The 21,889-nt window shown below is 40.4% G+C and overlaps 1 protein-coding gene across 1 annotated transcript in view; it reads left to right on the top strand.

The window, feature by feature from the left end:
- Positions 1–21,889, top strand: part of FAM227B (family with sequence similarity 227 member B) — a 207,468-nt gene that overhangs the window by 184,174 nt on the left and 1,405 nt on the right. The window contains 2 exon segments of the mRNA XM_044917859.1: positions 15,168–15,243; positions 19,801–19,870. Coding sequence (XP_044773794.1) covers positions 15,168–15,243; positions 19,801–19,870 — 146 coding nt within the window.

The raw sequence follows: 21,889 nt of genomic DNA, 5'->3' as shown, positions 1-21,889 counted from the left end.
CTGAATAGATAGTTTTCCAAAGAAGACATACAGATGGCCAACAGGTACATGAAAAGGTGCTCAGCATCACTAATCATCAGGGAAATATAAATCAAAACCACAGTGAGATATCACCTCACACCTGTTAGAATGGCTATTACCAAAATTTTAAAATATGACAATAAGTGTTGGCTAAGATGTAGAGAAAAGGGAACCCTCATGCATCGTTGGTGGAATATAAATTGATGTAACCACTATGAATATCAGTATGGAAGTTCCTTAAAAAGTTAAATATAGACAAATACCATACAATTTCACTCATATGTGGAATTTAAGAAACAAAACAAATGATCAAAGGGAAAAAGAGAGAGAGGGGGGCAAACCAAGAAATAGACTCAATTAGTGAGAATAAACTGATGATTACCAGAGGGGGGGGGGGGGGGGGGGGGGGGTGAAAAAGGTGATGGGGATTAAGGAGTGCACTTGTGATGTGCACTGGGTGTTGTATGAAGTGTTGAATCACTGTATTGTACACCTGCAAATAATATTACACTGTCTGTTAACTACCTGGAAGTTAAATAAAAACTTTTTTAAAAAGTTAAATATAGAGCTACCATTTGACCCAGCAACTTTAGGTATATAACCTAAAGAGGTGAAAACAAGATCTCAAAGAGATACCTGCAATCCCATGTTCATTGGAGCCTTATTCACAATAGCCAAGATGGGGAAACAATCTAGGTGTCTGTCAATGGATGAATGGATGAAGAAGATGGGTATATAACAATGGATTATTCAGCCATAAGAAAGAAGGATATCTTACCATTTGCAACAACATGGATGGACCTTGAGGACATCATGCTAAGTGAAAGAAATCAGAGAAAGACAAGTAATGTATAATATTACTTATATATGAAACCTAAAAAACCCAAACTCATAGAAACAAAAAATAGAATAGTGGTTGCCAGGGGCTGGGGGATAGGCGGAATAGGGAGATGCTGGTCAAAGGGTACAAACTTCCAGTTACAAGTTCTGGAGATCTAATGTATGGTGTGGTGATTATAGTTAACATATGGTATTATATACTTGAAAGTTGCCAAGAGAATAAATCTTAAACATCCTTACCACAAAAAAGAAATGGTAATTATGTGAGGTGATGGAGTTGTTAACTAATGGTACTATGGTAACTATTTCCCAACATATCAGTACATCAAATCAACATATACGTACACTTTAAACTTACACAATGTTACATGTTAACTACATCTCAATAAAGCTGGAAAAGAAAAAAAGTTCTGGGACAGGAAAATATATATGGTGGATGCTCTGAATGCCCAGATTTGCTTCCAGAATAAGGGACTTATTTTTTGACTGCTGGGGGGGTTACTATGGCAGAAAGCCCTCAGTTGCTAACACCTTAAAAGGATTGCCTCATTTAATGATAGTGGCCTCGCTCAATGTCATGTCCTATGGCAGATTATATTTTTTTAAAGTGGCCACAACAGTATCTTCCTTCCTACATGTTCTTGTTACAATATGACCTTGCCATTTGTCCCATCAAGAGGTAGCACCTATGTCCACTCCCCTTGAATTTGGGCAGACATTTATATCTTCCTCAACCAATGCAGTGTGACTTCTGAAGCTAGGTCATAAATGGCTTTACAGCTTCTGCAATTACTCTTGGAATGCTCTCAGAAACATCTGCTCTGTGAGGAAGAAGTCAGACCACATGGAAAGGCCATGCTCCAGCTAGCAGCCAGAGCTGAGGTTGAGCCACAGCCATCATCAAACACCAGACATGTGAGGAAGCCTTTGAGACAGTTCCAGCTCCATCTACTACCTGACCGCAATGACATGAGAGACCCTAACTAAAAGCCATGGAGCTGAGCCCAGTCAACACTCAAAACTATTGAGATAATAATAACAAATGGAAGTTGTTGTTTTATGCCACTAAGTTTGGGATTGTTTGTTATGCAGCAATAGATAATTGTACCATGCCCCCTTTCAAAGGCACCCCGCATCTACTGACTAATGTGATATATAAAGTCGCTGAGGTTGGGGCCCCTTCTATCCCAACTCAGAACAATTCTGAAGGGTCATCCCAGCTTTAGAACTCCCTTTGGTCAGCTTAGACTTCCAGTGGGACTATTATCACAGTTCAAGCTCTCTCTCCTCAATTTTACTTCTTTCCCTTGCAACCCAGAAATGTTAATCCCAAGAGCACGCCCTAATAAATCTTCTGCACACTGATCTCCGTTTCTTAGTCTGCTTCCAAAAGACCCACCTGGGATAATATGTTTCTTCCCAGTATCACTTAACACAGGGGGAACAATGTTGGTTTCAGTTCTCACCATTAAAGCAAAAAACAGTCCATTGATTGCTCACTGTTTTTCTTCCGGATCCCCAATAGTCAATGAAATGAAAACAAAGAAAAAAAATGTATGGGAATTACATTTTTTAAAAATTCAGCATTGTATCTTGGGTCTCATTTGCTACCATGAAATGGAGCTTCCTGCTGCAAGAGTTTGGGCAGAATTGGCCAGATGGTTTCCCACATCTTCTAGAGCTTTTCTTCCTAAGGAAGGACCTTACCATGATCTAGAAGGAGGAGTGATTAAATGCTGAATTAGACTAACAATCCCATATCTGGTAGTCGTTTTTGCTTTGTTTAGAAGACATTTAAAACTCATAATCTTGTGATCTATGTGAGAATTGTGCAGCATATAAGTGCCTACTAGTACATAATGGCCTTGACAACATGCTTTTTAGGGGAAATGTGATGCATGTAGGCAGACCTGTTTCATGCAGTAGATTAGGATGTGTCTATCAGCAATCTCTCCTTTTCACCTATTCATCTCTACTCTTTCCCCTTGCCTGGCTTTCCTCTCCTGCCCCAATCCTTGTTTTGGATTCTAGATGTGTTGTCTACTCTAATTATTATTTTCCAGATACTTCAAATCTTGCTTAAGTGTCTGATTCTGCCCAATTACCTGAATATGCCTTCATTACCTGGTTCCAGACTCCAGACTCTTTCTTATGTCTTGTTTAACAAGAAAATCTATGTGCTAGGTGCTATGCTATGTACTGAAGAGTTGACTATCCATCTCTGTTGTCAGATAACTTATTGTCTAATGGATGACTTTGTCCACAAGCTTGTTGCCTTTACCCAAGATACAGCCTTTTTCAAGCATTCCTCCCATGCTTACCTGAACAATTTCTGTTCTTCCCCATCCTCAATGTCTAAAAGCTGCAGCACAGTGGCCTTTTAGAAAGATGACACCTTTCAATATCCAAGAAAGCACACTTCCTTTGTCTGGAAAAGTATGCAATCTTCAGAGAAATGGGTAATTTTTTGCTTATTCTGGAAGCAATCAGAGCAACAATTGAAGTATACATGAAGTACTTAAGTATTGGACAAGGGTATCTTGAACAGAGGCTTAGCTGGAAGAAAATGGAAAGAAGGTTCACCAGGTTGCTCTCCTCCATGAAATGAGTACCAAAGGTGAGTCTGCTTCCTTTCTACAATTCCATATATCTGTCTGCATACTCCAGTATTAAGACTTGGGGAAATCCCACCAGAAGGGTGAAAAAGAAAGGAGGGAGTAGAATTGGGGGAAATGGAGTCAAAGAATGGAGCCAGAAGCATAGAAATGCACTGAAGCAAAAGATGCACCTATCAATGTCAATTTGACAACCATCAAGGGTTACAGTAAGGGGCAAGTCAGTTCACTGTGTCTTTGGCTCCCATATCCTAGAGAATATTGTTAGGAAAGGAAAAGACATACTCACCCTGAAGCAAATAAGAGAGAAGTTGCCGAAGTCTTGGGAATTATATAAGGCAGGGGCATCTGGGTGGCTCAGTCGGTTGAGCATCTGCCTTTGGCTCAGGTCATGATCTCAGGGTCCTGGGATTGCGTCGCGTCCGACTCCCTGCTCAGTGGGGCGTCTGCTTGTCTCCCTCTGCCCCTCCCCCTGCTCATGTTCTTTTTCTCTCTCTCAAATAAATAAAGTCTTTTTAGAAAAACAAAGAAAAAATGAATTATATAAGGCAAAAGTTGCAAGAATTATCAAGATGAGAAAATGGACTCTGAAAAAGGCAAGTCACAGTGCCCTCAGGGGCATTCTGAAGATAATTTATTTTCAAAGATGGACCATTGGTTCTTATTGTGTGTACTCAGTTTTGTGGAACTAGCCCATAAAGGGTGGTTTTCTTTTGTTCACTGTTCTTATACCTTGATAACTTCTCCAAGTAAGAGTTAACAAACTGAGTAGTTTTGACTAGATAAACATATAGTTAGAAAACCAAGATTAGTATGTGATCTATTCAATAATATTTTACAATATTACATAAAGTAATAATATATACTATTTAGAGCAAGATTTAAAAAAATAGACATATGTACATAGAGTTAGATATTTATTGTTTTTTCATAATTTTAGAACTGCACTGTCCAGTATGTTAGCCACTAGCCCTGTGTGGCTATTTAAACTTAACTACAAAGAATAACCAGCCCCTAAAAAGGAAGTAAGCCATTGAAGGTGTTGTCATTAGGAATGTTAAAGGATTTAAGTTCCCTGGTTAGCTTTCTATAAAAGACCAACCCTAAAGGCTCTTATTGGCAACCCTGTTGGGACCCCTCTCACTCTTGAGAGCTTTTTCTGTATCTTCACTTAATAAACTTCTATTGCTTTACTCAAAAAAACAAAAACCTATATTTGAATTAATAAAGTTAATGGGGCACCTGGGTGGCCCAGTCGTTTAAGTGTCCAACTCTTGGTTTCCGCTCAGGTCATGATCTCAGGGTTGTGAGATCAAGCCCCACATCAGGTTCCATGCTCAGCAGGGAGTCTGCTCAAGATTCTCTCTCCCACTCTCTCTGCCCCTCCCCCCTCTCTGGGATAAATAAATCTTTTAAAAAATTAATTAATAAAATTAAGTAGAAGTAAAAATACAGTTCTTCAGGTACACTGTCTCATTTCGAGTATTCACTATCTGTCTGTGCAGATATTGAACATTTCCATCATAACAAAAATGTTCTATGGACAGCACTGTCTTGAGTAAGAAGGAAAGTTTAAGCTCTTCACAGAACTTGAGATGTCACCTTGGGATATCAGACAGCTGGCACATACAGAACTTTCTTTTGCCTTGCCACTTGCAGCCTTCTAATTTTAGAAGTTCAGTGGCTCAAGATTACATATTATTTATTCATCCACTCATTAGTCATCCATCCAAAAAAATTACCAACAAAGTTAATTTCCCCTCATATTTTGCTTTTTTTGGTTGGATTTTTTTCCCTTTTATCCTAGCTTTGTTTAATTTTTGGTTTTGCTCAAAGATAACTACTTTTAGCATCATGCAGTATTTTGCACCATTCCTCATGGCTTTGATCTGTAGAAGAAAGTTTAGCACTCTCTGTACAAACCCCCAGGTCAAGAACTTTATAAATAACCTAGATCTGTATAAAATTCTGTGATTGCCTTTTGATGGTCAGATATTTGATCCATGGACTCCCTTTACTTAATTCCCATTGATGTTAGTTTATATCAGTTACTAGAATAAGCTTGTAATTCTCCTGCTAGGCTCTCAAGGACTCCTTAAAGGACCAGATTTTATATTTAAAAAAATATATCTGAGTTATTGAATAGAGCACTTTATAAGCAGAAAAACATCATAGAACTTAGTAGGATAAATGATACAAGTATTTAAATTTTGCTCTCAGAAGAGAAAAGGAGGTTTTATTGTTATTTTTAGATGACTTTTAATTGAAGCTATTCTAAACTTGTTGAGTAGGTTGCTAAGTTTCCTCCTTCCGCAAACCCTGCCAGTTAAGAGTGTAGGCCAAGTGAAAAAAAAAAGGGGGGGTGGGGTGGGGTAGAAAAATGAACATCATACTTTTTTTTTAAGAACTTGAAGAGCAAAGGGGTTTTGTTTTACATGAGTTAAGTATGTGCATGTGTATTGTAAGCATTTTGCAGCCACCTTGAACCAAAGACAATTACAAAATTGCTTGTAAGATCCAGCCCTTTTTTCTTACTCCGTTTAAGTTCTCTTTAAGGCTTTTCTTTTCCTTCTTTTTAATAAAATGCACAAGACACGAACCACAATTCAGCAAACTTGTTATTAAACTAACTAATGAAATAAATAGAACACTTTAGTGCCTTAGGTAATCAGGTTCCAGGAAATGGGTTGTATCCATTTTTTAGCCACAGTTGGGATTTTAGATTATAAACATGGCTCAGTGGAAAATTAAGGGGGGGTGGGGTTGTGGAGCAGGAGGGATTTGCATCCTGGAGAGTTAGTATGAATTAAGATTTTTGGCTTTTTTTAACTTAGTATAAATGTGGTAAAGCCCAATTTATACCAAATAAGAGAAGAAAATTTCATTTTCAAACAGTTTAAGTGATTTCAACCATTTGGGAAAAAATGGATATCCTTGCTATATATGTTACTGGTCAATAAAAAAAAAAAAAATCAGGTAGAAAAGCCATAGCTTTTTAAGGGCTTAGAATTTAAGACTAAAAAGCCGTATCTCAATTAAATATAAAAATTGACTAGATTATAATTTTGTGTCACCTCATTCACCTGTGTATAACCCATTTCTCCTCCTAGAAGGTGGGCAGGCAAAGGAGAAAGTAGACAAAATCCACACTGTTACTTTGCATTCACCCCATAAAAATCACTGCCGGTTTATGGCTCTGAGTGATTCTGAGAGGTGCTCCAGGATTTCCGAAAGTAGAAACCCTATCCTAGCTTAGAGCTGAAGTCTGCGTATTTAAGAACAAACAAATTGGCTCTTTTGCTGGTTATCTCACATGTATTTGTCTCTGTTTTGTTACTAATAATCCAATTTGGCCCATCTCGGGGGGAGTAGGGTCTCTAGAATTTCTATCTTTATAGGAAGGGCTTAGATAATCAATCCAGTGACAAGCAAGACGCTGTATTTGCAAAGCAAATCCACAGTTTGTATGCTTATTTGGAATAGCTTCGTGAATGGAGGAGGGGTTGATGGAAATAATGGGGATGGCTAAATTCTCTCCAAACAACTCTTGGAGCTGTCTCTGTTCAAGGGCATAAATTATAAAAATAATGGAATCTCTATAAATCAAGAACTTGTTTATTAAGTCTTATCAGGGAGTGTAAACTGTTGCCATAACTGAATCTTCCAGGTAACTGGAGCCAACCATCCAAAGCACCAAAATTGATGTTAACCATTTTAATGAAAATTTTCCTTGAAGATATATCATAATTCCCTGATTTCTTAAACAATATAGCAAAAAAAATAACTAACTTGATGATGATGACTAGGCTTCTCAAGATGAAGCCTATGATTCAGCTACACTGAAATATCAGTAAGAATGCTTGCTCAGGAGGCCAAGAACAATAAACACCTCCTGAACACCCCTTCCATACCAGATGGTACTCGTACGAGGGTGCTAAGCAGTCCAACAGCAAAGACAGGAAACCGTGTCATCAGTCACAGAATCCTGCCAAAGCTGCTGTAGAAGCACGGGGGAGCACCCTCATCCAATTGGAGATAGCTCTGCCCTAAAGCAGAACAGAATGCAAGACTTTTATAGTCTTTATGCCTATTTTTTATAGCTCTTCTGTCTTCTACTTGAAAAACTGCCTGTTGTTATTTCTCATTCCTACTGATTATTCCTGTAAGTCAGACACCATGTCTTACTCATCTTTATGTCTCCAAGCCTAGTAAAAGCCCCGGCAAGTTTGTTGAAGGCTTTTCGTTAAATCTGTGTTAATATTTCTGGTAGCCTTATTCCCTCAATTTTCTAAACTATGCTGCAAAACTGCTTCTAATGATGTATTAAATAATGAAACTTACTAAAACCCCTATTTTACACTTAATACTAGGCCATATAGAATCTAACAGTGGCACTGTCTCCCATAGAATAAGGCATATGGGGTCAGTAATAACTTTTTTAAAAAATTTCTGGATACCTGGCTGTATTGTGGATGTTCGACACTCTTGCAAATCTGACATTAAAATATTTGAAGTGTAAGCAAAGGTAAACGGTAAGCAGAAGATAACTGTTCTACGATCAGTTTGGGCCACATGCTAAGTTATTTTAAGAATTTAGTTCTTAGGATTAAGAATTAAATTAATTCTGGTGTATAAAGGAGGAGATTGTGGCCACCGTTTGCTGCCTAGATTCCTTTTATTTGGCCTTAAGCCTGGTAATCTCATTAACAATTCTAAAAATACTCTGAGGAATATATCTAAGGGATATGCGGTAGATAGCAAAGCCTCCTGCAGCTTCATCCTAGGACAATACTTTTGGCAGATAGAAGCAAAATTTGCCCCTGGGACATTCTTTTCCTGAGTCTCACACATGCCGACTTCTCCACGGCAAGGTACTTCCTTTCTAGAAGCCTTAGTTTCTTCATCTATATTATAATCAATTTGGACTCTGCAATTTCTAAGGTCCCTTGTTTCACTAATACTGTTTCTAAAGGGAGATCAAGGCCCCCAGAGTCTGAATTGAGGCCTTTAGGATGTCTCCAGGTTTTGTGTGTCCTATGCCAACCACAACTGTTGTGAAGTCCCAGAACAGGACTATTTTATTTGTACCCAAATGGCTTCTTCTCCATTTAGTGGCTTGCCAAGTAAACTCCATGTAGCATTGCATGAGAAAACACAGTGTGAGGTCAGTTCAGACAGTGGATTTGGAAAATATGTTGCACAGTCATCCCCAAGGAATAAAATATAGCCATTCTTCATAATTTGTAAGCTGTAAGTACTCTAATTTTCTACAGTTGGGGAAAATTGATGTATCTGATGAGAATAAAACTTAGGATATTCATTAACAGACATTAACAGAAGTCTGCTAAAAACCATCACGACTGAACAGTGCAAGAAAATGCTAAGATCTTAGTAGCAACATCATACAGCACAGAACCTCATTACACAACACAAATATACAACTGTGACCAACTTTTGTGGGCAATGAGAATGACTTTATAAAGAATGTATACCCAAGTTCATTTTAATAATGACATATGTTCAAAATTAATAATTTATAAGAAATAAAATATAGTTCTTTGTCTTAATACCAATAGTATATAATGAATGTTCAAGGGAGAAAATCCAATTAGTTCAGAGTGACAAGCACCATCTCACTCATAAATGCTTCATCGTGGGAACCATACTCAAGAGCACAATATAACTTTGTAGAAGGATAAAATCTTTGCAATTCTAATGGGCACTCTGAGAGAGAAATTAAATATTACCAAGAAATAGCTGCATGCAAATTAAATTTCAGCAGCTCAAGACCATGTACACTTTAGGAGAAGCATATCATTAGTTGTGCTAATCATTCTATAAGAAGAATGCTTAAATAATTAACTTTCTGTGATTTTTACTCAGGAGAAGATCTTAGAGTTTCAGTCACTAGATGTAGTGAGAAGAGTAAGACAGATGTTAAAAGTAGCCTGATCTCTTCAGGTATTCTTTGTTTGGGGAAGATTGCTAAGCTTTCTCCTCTAAAGCTGCTGGCCTTCATCACAGTCTGTGACAGGCAAAGGGCGAAAAAAACTAAAGGTGGAAATCTGGCATAACTGAAAATGCAGGCTTCTTGCTTGTGTAATGAACAGGACCGCAACCTCTTTTCTTTTCTTTTTTTTTTTTTTACCATGAGCATCACACCAGTCCAAAGCTGAGCAAGAACAGGGTTATCTTTTCCCAGAACTCAGAGATTTGAGTTTGGAGAGACACAGGCCTCCCTTGCAAGACTTGAAGGTGGGGAGGCATGCAGGGGGATGTCATCCTGGAAAACACAGTTGGGGAAGAGAGGAGAAGTTGATTATTTCATACAAGAAAACCCAGCAGAATTTTTGCATCAGGGCAGTAGAGCCCCTCTGGTACAAACACTCTGAAATCTTTTGCAAACATTAAAATAATGACTACAAAACCTGGATGCATGGGAAAATTGTGATAGTTGGGTAAAGAGAGTAACCATGCCATTATAACAATAACGTAAAATATATATTTGTATATGACAGATGGAAAGGCACATAGAAAAATGAAAATAGCTTTATTTTTTGGAAAGTGGAATTATGGGAGAATTTTTTTCTTTTCTTTTGCTTACATTAATGCTGCTATAGTATTCTTTGTACAGTAATATTTTTAATTTTATTGAGATATAATTGCCATATGGCATTGTATACAGCGTAATGACTTATGTATACTGAGAAATGACTAGCACAGTAACATTGTTAGAGTCTTGCTGAAACATTTGTCAAAATGAGTAGATTTTGTGAGGTTTAGTTTTTCTCTGCTTTAATTATTTAAAGTGAGGCTTCCACTACTTCCCTTTTAGATTTGAGGACTAATCTGTCCCTAAAGTTATCATTTTCTGAATAGTCAAAAATGTTACTTATGCGGAATGAAATCTGAAAGCCAAAGTTTGAAAGTAACTTGGACCCAGCTTAAGGAAGTTTTATTTTGGAATTTTACCATTCAGACTTGATTCATATCAAGAGAAAACTGTAGTTTATGTGGATACTTAATTCCAGTAATGTCATTTAGAAGATCCCTGAAGACAAGGTAATTTGTACAGTGTGATCAGAATTCATGAATGTCTATAATTCCTGAAGACAATGCTGTGTTTCTGACCATAAGTTGCAGAACAATTGGTTGAAAACAGGAAATTCCAGTTGATACATTGACTATTCGATCACAGCTACTGTTTGAATATAACCTACATTACTATGAAATGTCTTTCCCAGAGTAAGACACACTGCCCTCAGAAACACACTGAAAACTGGGGGCGCCTGGGTGGCTCAGTTGGTTAAGCATCTGACTCTTGATTTCGGCTCAGGTCATGATCTCAGGGTGGCGAGACTGAGCCCCACATCAGGCTCTGTGCTCAGTGGGGAGTCTGCTTGAGATTCTCTCCCTCTTTCCCTCTCCCCCACCCATGTGCACGCGCACTCTCTCTCTCTCTCAAATAAATAAATCCTAAAAAATAAAAAAAGAAGCAGCACACTGAAAACAGAAATCCAGTGCAAAATGAAGCTCTGATGAGGAGGCGGCTTCCTGGGATGTCCTCTGCCAGGCAACAAATAGGACTGTGTGGGGCAGAACTACTTTCCCGGAAGCAAAGACACCAGTCGCAAGAGCCTCAGGCAGAATTCTAGAGATACTGTACAGACCCCATCGCAGTGCATGGCCTATGTTGGATATCCAGCAAATGTTAACTTCTTTTTTCTCCACTCCATTTCCAGTTATTGCCCCACCCCCTCACCACTACCTCAAATACAGTATCTTTGAGGTTTCTGAGTTAACCACAGTGTTTGGTAGACTAATCAAGAAGCAGGCTAACTGGATAAGCTGGTACAACGCTTTCCTGGGCCCACGTGTTTAACTGTTAGGAGAAGGAGTGCACTGTCAGCCTTCTGTGCAGGCATTGATTAGACCCGAAATAATTTAAGGGCTGGCCACCAGGCAGGACTCTCTGCCCCAGACTGTCAATGCCAACTGCCAGGCTTGACGCCCACAATTGTTTTGTTAGAAATTCCAGTGTCTATAATATTATTCCATCTTCAGGACACCTATTTTAAAATAACTCTGAGTTCTATCAACTCCACCTTTAAAGCATATCTTGAAACTGTCCACTTCTCTCCCTTTCCACCGTTACCACCCTAGTCCAAGCAGCACAACCCCTCTCGCCTCAGCTATGGAAAGAGCCTCCGAAGAGCTGCCCTTTTTCTCCACTTTTCACAAGCCATTTGTCTCATAGTCAAGGCATAATTCAAATAAGTCCCTTGCTCAAAGACTTCCAGCAGCTTCCTCGGCATGTCGTCATGGGTTACAAAGCCCCTTAGAAGATCCAGCTCCACCTAGCTCTCTGATTTCATCTCCTACCACTCTGCCCACACTCACTCTTGCCCTTTCTCCTACTCAAATGTGATAGCCAGCTCCCGTTTCTCCCTGATATTCAGGCCTTCTCAGACTAATGCTGTACCCCGCATACACATTCCCAGCTACCCTCTTCTCATACACGATTTTACTGCCCTTACAGTACCTACCTCTATTTAAAATAATCAGTTTCTTTGCTTCTTATGCCTTTAGGCAGGGGATTTATTTGAGTATGACTTGACTTCTCTGTGGTGAATGGCTTCTGGAAAGTATAAAAGCTCTAGAATATGAACCATATGAGAGTGGAAACCTTGCAGATCTTGTTCACTGCTCAATCTCTAGGGTCCTATGAGTGCCTGGCACATAATAGGTGCTCAGAAAGTAATTGCTGAATGAGTAATGGTATCACTCAATTAGGTGGCCCTTTCTTGGTTTTCAAAATTGACCTTTATGACTTCCTTGATGATGCTTCTTAAATAGCTCCTTCTTTGTAATGTGACACTGTGTTATACCAGTTCCTGGCTCCTGCCCTCCTTCTACTACTAATCCCTAAAATCTCATCTTTCTCAAGGTCCTTTCTTTTCCTTTCTTTCCTGTCTGCATTCTCCCTCAGAGTCTCATTCATTCTCATTGTTTCAACCATCACCTTTGAAGAGAGTCCCCGTCTTCACATCTGTTCCCATTGATCTCTATCTGCATTTACTGAGAGTTTCTAATTGAACATGCCCATTATTAAAATACCCTCTCATCCTCTGTAATACATCCTTCAAATTGAGACTTCCCCATCTCTGTAACATGACTCCACCATTATCCTAGCCACAGTTGATCTCTCCTCCTCCCTCTCATCCAGCCCCCATATCCTATTAGTAAACAAACTCCCCCTCATTCCTTTGCAAAATCTCAAATTCCATCCCACACTCTCAAAGTGTTTTGCCATTACCTTACTGATGGGTCTGAACTTCTGAACTTATATAGGCTCATTTTCTATTTCATAGAAAATCAGAATAGGACAGGAGCCACGTGACCATCTAACTAAATCCCCACGCCTTACAGACAAGGAAAAGGAGGGCCAGCCTGGTTAACTACCATGGCCATGGTACTAGATGGGGAGTGCTGAGCACAGTGCCAGAACCAGAGCTCAACCTCCAGGATGGCACTCTCTCTGTAGTCTTTGGGAAATGGCCAAGGAGAGAGGAAGAGCCAAGAGGGTCCTGAAAGAAAAGCACCAAGAGAGAAGATGAGTAAAGGACACTGAAGACGCGCACTTTGTTGACTTCCCAATTTTACTTCATGCTGCCCCGAAGAAGGCTGTATCTTGAATGAGTCCTTGGAGTTAATAATGATTATTTGTCCTGAATACCTGCAATTGTCACTATTGGTCTGCCTCACGGGGGTGCCAGATGCTATCAAAGCACTAATTTGATTTTCACCTACACAGTACAAATCAACTTCTGATACAGCCTGTGGTTGTGCTCCTAACCCTGGTCTTAAACCCACATTCGCATCTGACAAAGCAGACACTTCCCTTCTGAGAGGGCAATTGGCAAATGACTCCAGGAGGCAGCCCTCAGCTTGTGTTAAAAGAAGACCTGAGCCTCACTGGTAAACTGGGAGCTCTTAAACCTCTGCAATCACCAAGATCCAGGGGATGAGACTGTCCTCGTATGACCCCCACTCCTCCTCCTGAAGCACACTTCAATATTACCTCTATCTTTCTCTGAATGCAAATTTAGGGTCTACTTCACAGCTGTCCACAGTGGTTGGTTCACAGATGGGTTGGTTCAACTTATATCAAAGTTCAGGAACCATATGCCACTGTGACATTAAACAGTGAAGTCAGGCTCATATCTTTCTTTAAGGAAAACTTTATTCTAAAACCCAGCTATGATTAAGGGGAAAAATGAATTTGGAATGTATCAATAAATAGGCTTCTCTAAAATTTATTTCAGAGAATTTTGATCCATTTTAGAGTAATATAGTCACCCAGACCCTCTCAAATTCCGTGGTTGGTAGGATGGAGTATGTTCTGTTAACACTGCTTCCCTCCACAGTCAGTGATGGTTGGTAAAAACCTGCTTAAAAGGTTCTGGGACCAGCCCAGAGAATGTATCTCTTCTAGCATTGCTGAGAAAGTGGTCTGGAGTGCACAGAAAATCAGGTGTTCTTTTCCTTGGTTCTAGGGCCTTGATGTTCAAGTTATACGTGATTGAAGATAAATCCTGAATAGTTTAGAGCTCCATAGGAAAGACATAAATTTTATTCAGGCTTATTGGGAGCATCTTTGTTGTGGAGCCGTTCATGTTTTTTCCTTCTGGTTACCTTAACTGAGATACAGTACTCAGGAGTTAAGGTCATAAAGTTAAGTACCTATGTGGTCCCACTCCAGGGACCAAATCCACTGGGCTTCTCCTTTCTTATGTCAGATAAATAAGACTAAAATGAGCATCAAGGACAGCTGTGAAGTAGACCCTAAATTTGCATTCAGAGAAAGATAGAGGTAATATTGAAGTGTGCTTCAGGAGGAGGAGTGGGGGTCATACGAGGACAGTCTCATCCCCTGGATCTTGGTGATTGCAGAGGTTTAAGAGCTCCCAGTTTACCAGTGAGGCTCAGGTCTTCTTTTAACACAAGCTGAGGGCTGCCTCCTGGAGTCATTTGCCAATTGCCCTCTCAGAAGGGAAGTGTCTGCTTTGTCAGACGCGAATGTGGGTTTAAGACCAGGGTTAGGAGCACAACCACAGGCTGTATCAGAAACAGATGGGACAAGAGCCCTGGGCTCATTTACAGCACACTGACACCTTCTACTTATCATCTTTCTTCCCTGCAGTTAGTAGAGGCCACCAGCCTAAGGCAACCAACATATACTGCCAGTCACCTCCACAGCCTTTCAGAGAAGTCAAGAGACCTTGAGGTTTTCAGTATATGGAGAAATGAAAAAATGCCTAAATAGGGTTACAGAAATGTTGGTACATTTTAAATATTTACATTTAACAAATTGCTGCTTTTAATGTACACACACACATACACACACAAAACACCACAATAAAAGGGAATTACAGAATTTATGAAACTAGAACACTGTGGGTGGTGTAGTCCAGATAATGGGACACAAGTTTAACATGGTCCAGTGGGTACTGTCTTCTTTCAGTCCTCTCAGTGTAACTCTGGACGTCCTATTCATGTCCACAATTGAGACCCTTCCTGACTGGGAAGCCCAGGCCAGACGGCCCTCTCAGTCCCCCTGTGATGGTTACTGTCCTCCTCTCCCAAATGTTCCTAATTAAAAATCTTTCCTTGACCGTAAGCCAATCACACCACCTGCTCCAACTTACCGTGATATTATAAAGGAGGCAAAAAGACAATTTGCAAGGAACCAAAAGGAATTTCGGATGTAAGTTGGTGCCATACTCTTGTTAAATAGAAAATCACAAACTCTTTTCGAGCTGGAAGTAATCATAGAATTCATCTACAGTAAGCTCCTTATTTTACCAGTGAGGAGAGTCACTTCTGAGTGTCTAACAGACTTGGAGATTCTTTTCTGGTAAGTGTCAAGGATGCATGTTGGAGCCGTGGAGCCATGGCAGGTGTCAGGGATTGAAGGAAGAAAGAAAGCTTTGCTGCACTGTGGTTGGGGGGATGCACCCCAGCATGGAAAGCCCAGAAGAGAGCTCAAGGGACTGAGTACTGTTTATTTACAAAGAAGAGCCCTGGAAGAACAGAAAGGTGTGTTTGCAGCATGAGTTCCCTGGAGCTGGAGTGGCAGTTGGGGCGGCACTGAGGAAAACACAATCAAATACAGCAAAGAGAGGGAAATGGAAGAACAGCCAGGCAGGTCTTATCCAGCAGGCAGGACAAAAGTTTGAGCCTCTGCTTTCCAAGAGTGCCCGTTCCCCTCCCACCTTCCTCTAGCCCCCCAATCCCCCCCACACATGCCCACGCACACACAGCCCTTAGATTTCCTGTGCCCGATTGGAAGAACGGGTATGGACACTTGGTGAGAGGGCCCCTATGGAAGCAGCAAGGCGGAGTCCAAACCATACCCAGGTGTCACGGGTGACGTCTTTGGTATGTATGTATAGGAGGGGGTGTTCTGGGGGACTCCTCACACCAAGTAGTGCATAGGGAGGGGATGCTGAAGAATTGGGTTTCTAAAGGACTTTCACTGACATGAAGTCAGAGAATTGTTAATTTATTCTTTCCCAATTAGAAATCCTGCTTTATTTTAAAATTTAATTTGAAATTTTGATTTTATAGAGAAAAGCACAGAATTAACGAAGAAATAAAACTCCTAAAACAGCGGCAGGAAAGAATTGACAAGGAGCTTGATAGGTTTGTTCCTTATTCAACTTTGTAGTGATTAAAAACATTTTAACTGAGGGGCGCCTGGGTGGCTCAGTCGGTTAAGCTTCCGACTCTTGGTTTTGGCTCAGGTCATGATCTCGCGGTCATGGGATCGAGCCCCATGTCCGGCTCTGAGCTCAGTGCAGAGTCTGCTTCAGATTCTCTCCCCCTCTCCCTCCCACTCATTCTCTCATTCTCTCAAATAAATAAATTAAAAATCTAGGGGCGGGGCGCCTGGGTGGCTCAGTCGTTAAGCGTCTGCCTTCCGCTCGGGTCATGGTCCCAGGGTCCTGGGATCGAGCCCCGCATTGGGCTCCCCGCTCAGCGGGAAGCCTGCTTCTCCCTCTCCCACTCCCCCTGCTTGTGTTCCCTCTCTCGCTGTGTCTCTCTCTGTCAAATAAATAAATAAAATCTTAAAAAAAAAAAATCTAGGGGCAGCGAGGTGGCTTAGTCAGTTAAGCCGCTGCCTTCAGCTCGGGTCATGATCTTGGGGTCCTGGGATGGAGTCCCACAACAGACTCTGTGCTCAGTGGGGATCCTGCTTCTCCCTCTCCCGCTCCCCCTGCTGTGCTGTCAAATAAATAAATAAAATCTTTTAAAAAATAAAATAAATTAAAAATCTATTTAAAAAACCATAAAACATTTTAATTGAACAAATGTGTTACATAAAACTACAATGGGTTTATTATGTAAACATACATCAACTCAGATATCTGCAAAGAGATTTTCTACTCGAGTCCATCTGGAATAACATTTTGACCTTCTTTGTCCACAGAACCAACTACTCTGCTAATTTAATTAACTGCTAAACATCACCATCATCTCCTTTTACTCTTCAGCTTTAGGACTTAAGCTGAAGGCTTTTTAAAAAAATAAAAAATAAACCCGTAACCATGCCCTGCCCTAGGGAAGATGTAAACTAGAAAAACAACCTATTTAGCTGGTCTCCCTTGGGCTAGTTCTTTGTTCCCCTTCTGCTCCTACACACACAAACATTTTTTGGGCACATTTAATTTGTTTATTTTACAAATTAGAGTATAAAAAGGAAAACTATAAAGTATTGAGACTAACCTACTTCTAGCATACCCACATGCACAAGAATGTGTCAGATGAGCGCAGCCCTTCAGACGGGTGCCTTGCAAGACCACAGCTGTGTGCCATTCATCTTCTAATTACTATTTTGGAACTTAAAAAGCTAGTTTCCTATAGAGCTGTCAAATCACTATGTTGTACACCTGAATCTAATGTAACATTATACGGATACTATACTTCAGTTTAAAAAAAAAAAAAAAAACTAGTTTCTGGGCTCCTGGCTGGCTCAGTCAGTGAAACATGCAACTTTTGATTTTGGGATTGTGAGTTCGAGCCCCACATTGGGTGTAGAGATTACTTAAAAATAAAATTTTAAAAAATAAATAAAATAAAAATTAAAAAGTTAGTTTCCCATTACAGGAGAAAATCCACTCCATTACTTTAGAATATTATCTCACTTTTTACCAAATATCACCCAAATTTCCCCTTCACAATACCTACATTAGAAAATCTGATTGCAGGGGCGCCTGGATGGCTCCAGTTGGTTAAGTGTCCGACTCTTGGTTTCAGCTCAGCTCATGATCCTCAGAGTCTTGAGATCAAGCCCCATGTCAGGCCCCATGCTGGACATGGAGGCTGCTTGGGATTCTCTCTCTCCTCCTCCTTCTGCCCCTCTCCATCTCCCCCACCCCCCACTCTCTCTCTCTCAAAAAAGAAAGGAAGGAAGGAAGAGAGAGAGAGAGAGAGAAAGAAAGAGAAAGAAAGAAGAAAGAAAGGAAAGAAAGAAGAAAGGAAGAAAGGAAGATAGAAAGAAAAAGAAAGAAGAAAGAAAGAAAGAAAGAAAGAACGAAAGAAAGAAAGAAAGAAAGAGAAAGAAAGAAAGAAAGAAAGAAAAAGAAAGAAAGAAAGAAAGATCTGGTTCCAGGTGACTTTTACAAGTTCCCCCAAATTAAGTCTATATGGGACAGGATTTCTCATCACTGAGGATGTAACAGAAGAATGTAGGACAGTCAGAGCAATTTGCAAGAAGCACTCAAATATGTTTTATGCAATGGGACATTGTTAGAGAAAATAAAGGGAAATATTCATATATATAAATCTCATATGCCTGTTAAATCTATAGGCACAGCATACACGTTTCTATCTGTAATCTTCAAAAAAGAGATACTCATGGAGAGGAAAGGAAAGATAAGCAGAAGGATGGGGGTTAGGTAGTGGTGGTGGTTACAGCCACTGAATTGTACACTTTAAAAGGGTGGGAATTTTATGGTATGAGACATATGTCAATAAAACTGTTATTTAAAAAAGACAAGAGGGGCACTGTATATTAAAAGGGTGAGTCAGAAGACGGCTTGATTTTAACAAAGTGAGATGAACCAGAGTTCATCTGAATATGACTCGCATCTCAAGGAGGTTCTCAGAGGGTGTTACCGAGAAAGGGCATCAGGAATATTTTGGAGTGTGTTTAAATAGGACTATGAGAAAGAGACCCAGACTGGGAGAGCCAGATTTGAGAAAAGCGGGAGAGGAGAGACCCAGAGGGTAATCCTAAGTGAGGAGAAAAGCCGGTGGAGGAGATAAAATGGGCAGAGATAAAGCAGAAGATGAGTGAGGGGCATTTGTGGGCGGCAGAGCACTAACGCAGGAGGCCCTTAAAGAGCTAGGCCTACTGCGCCCCCAGGGGTGCCCGACACTAAATGCTAAAGAAACTGAGAGAGGCGGCCTTGCAGGGAGGCTAACCTAAACTTTGTGCTTCAGCAACGTATATTTGGAATTTTCCGAAATGTTTACTTCCTACAAATCCCATGGAGGAAAAATAATTTTAAAATGTCTCACTTGAAAATTGCCAGTGAAATTAATAGCCAGCCATACGTCCTTTTTTCATTTTTGTTTCTCTTGCTAATGTTTCTCCTTCATCCCCAGTTCTTACCCATCCTAGCTTTTGCCTACCCCTGCCTCTCCCCTCATCCACAGATCTCTGGAAAGTTTTCTGCTGCCTCCTGAATTCAGCTATCCAACTCCTTCCTAAATATTTCTTGAATGAGTACTCGGTGACAAAAATCAGGATAGATTCCTGGATTCCTGCGTCCACGAGCTTCCAGCCTTGTCCGTCCCTTTCCCCCCAGATCTCTCCCCTGCCAGCCCCTTGTACTCTTCTGTCCCCATGGACACTCAAAGTCTGCGCCAGAGCCGGGCAAGCGAAATCGGTTCAGCAAATACTGTGCTCACTCTCTCCTCACTGAAGAGAATGCTTCACTCCGGTGGTTGAATTGAAGGCTCGAGTCACACTGCTTGGGTTCAAATCCTATATTACTTGCTAGCTGTATGACTGTGGGCAGGTTAATTAACCTACCTGAGCCTTTTTATATATAATATAAAAAATATATCCAGTATATAATACTGGATAATAGTACCAACTTGATAAGACTGTTGTAAGGACAATTGAATGAATATATGTAAACTGCTGGTAAATGCCCAGCATATTAAATTTTGTGTAAATGTTAGCTCTTAGATGGTGTCAGTATAAAAACAATTGGTTTGGCTACTGATTTTTTTTTTTTAATTTTTTGATTAGACTCCAGGCAAAGGCTACCAAAAAACCTTACGAAGTTAAGAGTGACTTTGAGAATTTCCTCCATAAACTGGTATGTTTCCCTTTTGAAGATAATTGAGAATTCTCTCTGTAGCTTCTCTTATATGGACTGGACAACATTTAATAAGCAATATATGGTTTCACATCCAAGTCACAGTGGCAAGGTAGAATACACTATTGTCATTTAATCATCCACGTGTACATTTAAGATAATCTGTTTTTCAAGGTAGTGACGACCTCATGCCCACTTATCCTCATCCCTTGCTTCCGACCACGGGCAGTTTATGCAACTGAAAACCTCCAAATGTGGTCAAAATTTCAAACTAATAGAAAATTATCAGTGTGTGAAGTCATATTTTATTTTCTGTTAATAATTCAGTAAAAAATATATTGGTTTCTAATGACCGTGTTAGATGAATGGTCCCTGCAGAAATTAGAAGGTTCTAAACAGGACTCAAATGAGAGAGAGGAAGAGAAGAAAGGAGACTGCTCCATCTTTCCAGTTTTCTCTGTCCCCTCCTCATGCTCTTCCTTAACTTCTGGGCAGTTCTGTTAAATCTGAAGGTTCTTCTTCCCTTCCAGCAGGCAAAAACATGTAGAGAAAAAGGTGCAATAAATGTGGGGGTTGGGAAATCTGAGGTCAGAAACAGGAGAGAGCTTTTTATTTTGGGCATGTCTCTAGAATGATCCTCATTGTCTACTGCTGTGATGTCAAAAACAGAGGTCAAATAATCTAATCAAATTCCCGTCTGAGCCAAAAGGTGAGAGGAGGGAGTAAAACACCTGGGTATTTAATATTAAACAAACAGGACTATTCTTTACTTCTGCACAAAAAAATTCTTTCTCCTATTCTTCTTGGTCTCCCTTCACTACTACTACAGACATGGGTACAATTACTTCTGAGGTATAAGAAAACCACTGTGCCAGTGTGCTGGTGGAAGGCAAGTGACCTCAGCGGGTATGTGGTACATGGCCTGAGTATTGGGGAAAGTACAGGTTATGGAAACTGTAGCACACTGAAGGGCCCACGCCTCATCCAAACAAAGCAATACCGCAGCTCTAGTTCACACACACACACACACACACACACACCGCCCCCCGCGGGAGTGGAGGCCAGGGGAGAAGCAGATCTTCCACCATCAGGAATCCAGATTCTTCTGTAGAATTCCTGATTAGAACCCCACATTTGTCAATACTCTGAGGGCCAAACTAAATATATCTGCAGACCAGATGTGGCCCATGGGCTGCTGGGTTTGTAACCCCTCCTCTAAATGCTGGACTTGGAGCTCTTCAAAAGCTACCTCCAGCCAGTATAACCTATCTTCTCCACCGTATCCCAGGGCAAACTCCTCACCCCCACTGAACCTTCTGAATACCCCATGTTTGCTCATACTCATATACTCACCCATCTGCAGTGCCTACTCCCCAGCTTTCAAATTCTACTCATCCTTTAGGGCCCTGCTCAAATTCCACCTTCTCCATGAAGTTTTTTTCCAGTTGTCCTAGCCCCAACCTTCCCAGAAAAGTTTGAGATCTCTCATAATTTCTAGAATAACAGTGATGATTTAATTGAAAAACAGTTCTTTTCTTCAAGCCAGACATTGAGACAAATAGAGAGTAGATCCCTGGCTCAGAACAACTGCGTCCTCCAAAGCAGAGGGCACGATGGAAATTTTTACTCACCTGTTGCAAGAAGGAATCTCATGGTGAAAAATTTAAATAGAATAGCAAAGCAATGGAAAGTACCACATTTTTTGTTTTTTGGGTTTGGGGGTTTTTTTTACAGTAATCCAGGTATCTTTAAATAATTATGTACCAACCACAGATCTTCTGTGGAAAATGGAAAGGTATTTAAAAACAAAGAAATACAATCTGGGGTGCCTGGGTGGCTCAGTCTGTTAAGAGTCAGCGTTTGACTCAGGTCATGATCCTGGGATCCCAGAATTCCTCACTTCTCCCTCTCCTTCTTCCCGTCCTCACCCCCACCCCAGCTTGTGCTCACTGTCTCTCTTGCTCTCTCTCACTCTCTCTCAAATAAATTTTAAAATTTTAAAAAACAAAAACAAAGAAC

Source organism: Neomonachus schauinslandi, chromosome 9 (assembly GCF_002201575.2).
Source record: "Neomonachus schauinslandi chromosome 9, ASM220157v2, whole genome shotgun sequence".
NCBI lineage: Eukaryota > Metazoa > Chordata > Mammalia > Carnivora > Phocidae > Neomonachus > Neomonachus schauinslandi.
The sequence above is the reverse complement of the archived record's forward strand: the minus strand, read 5'-3'. Positions and strand labels throughout refer to the sequence as shown.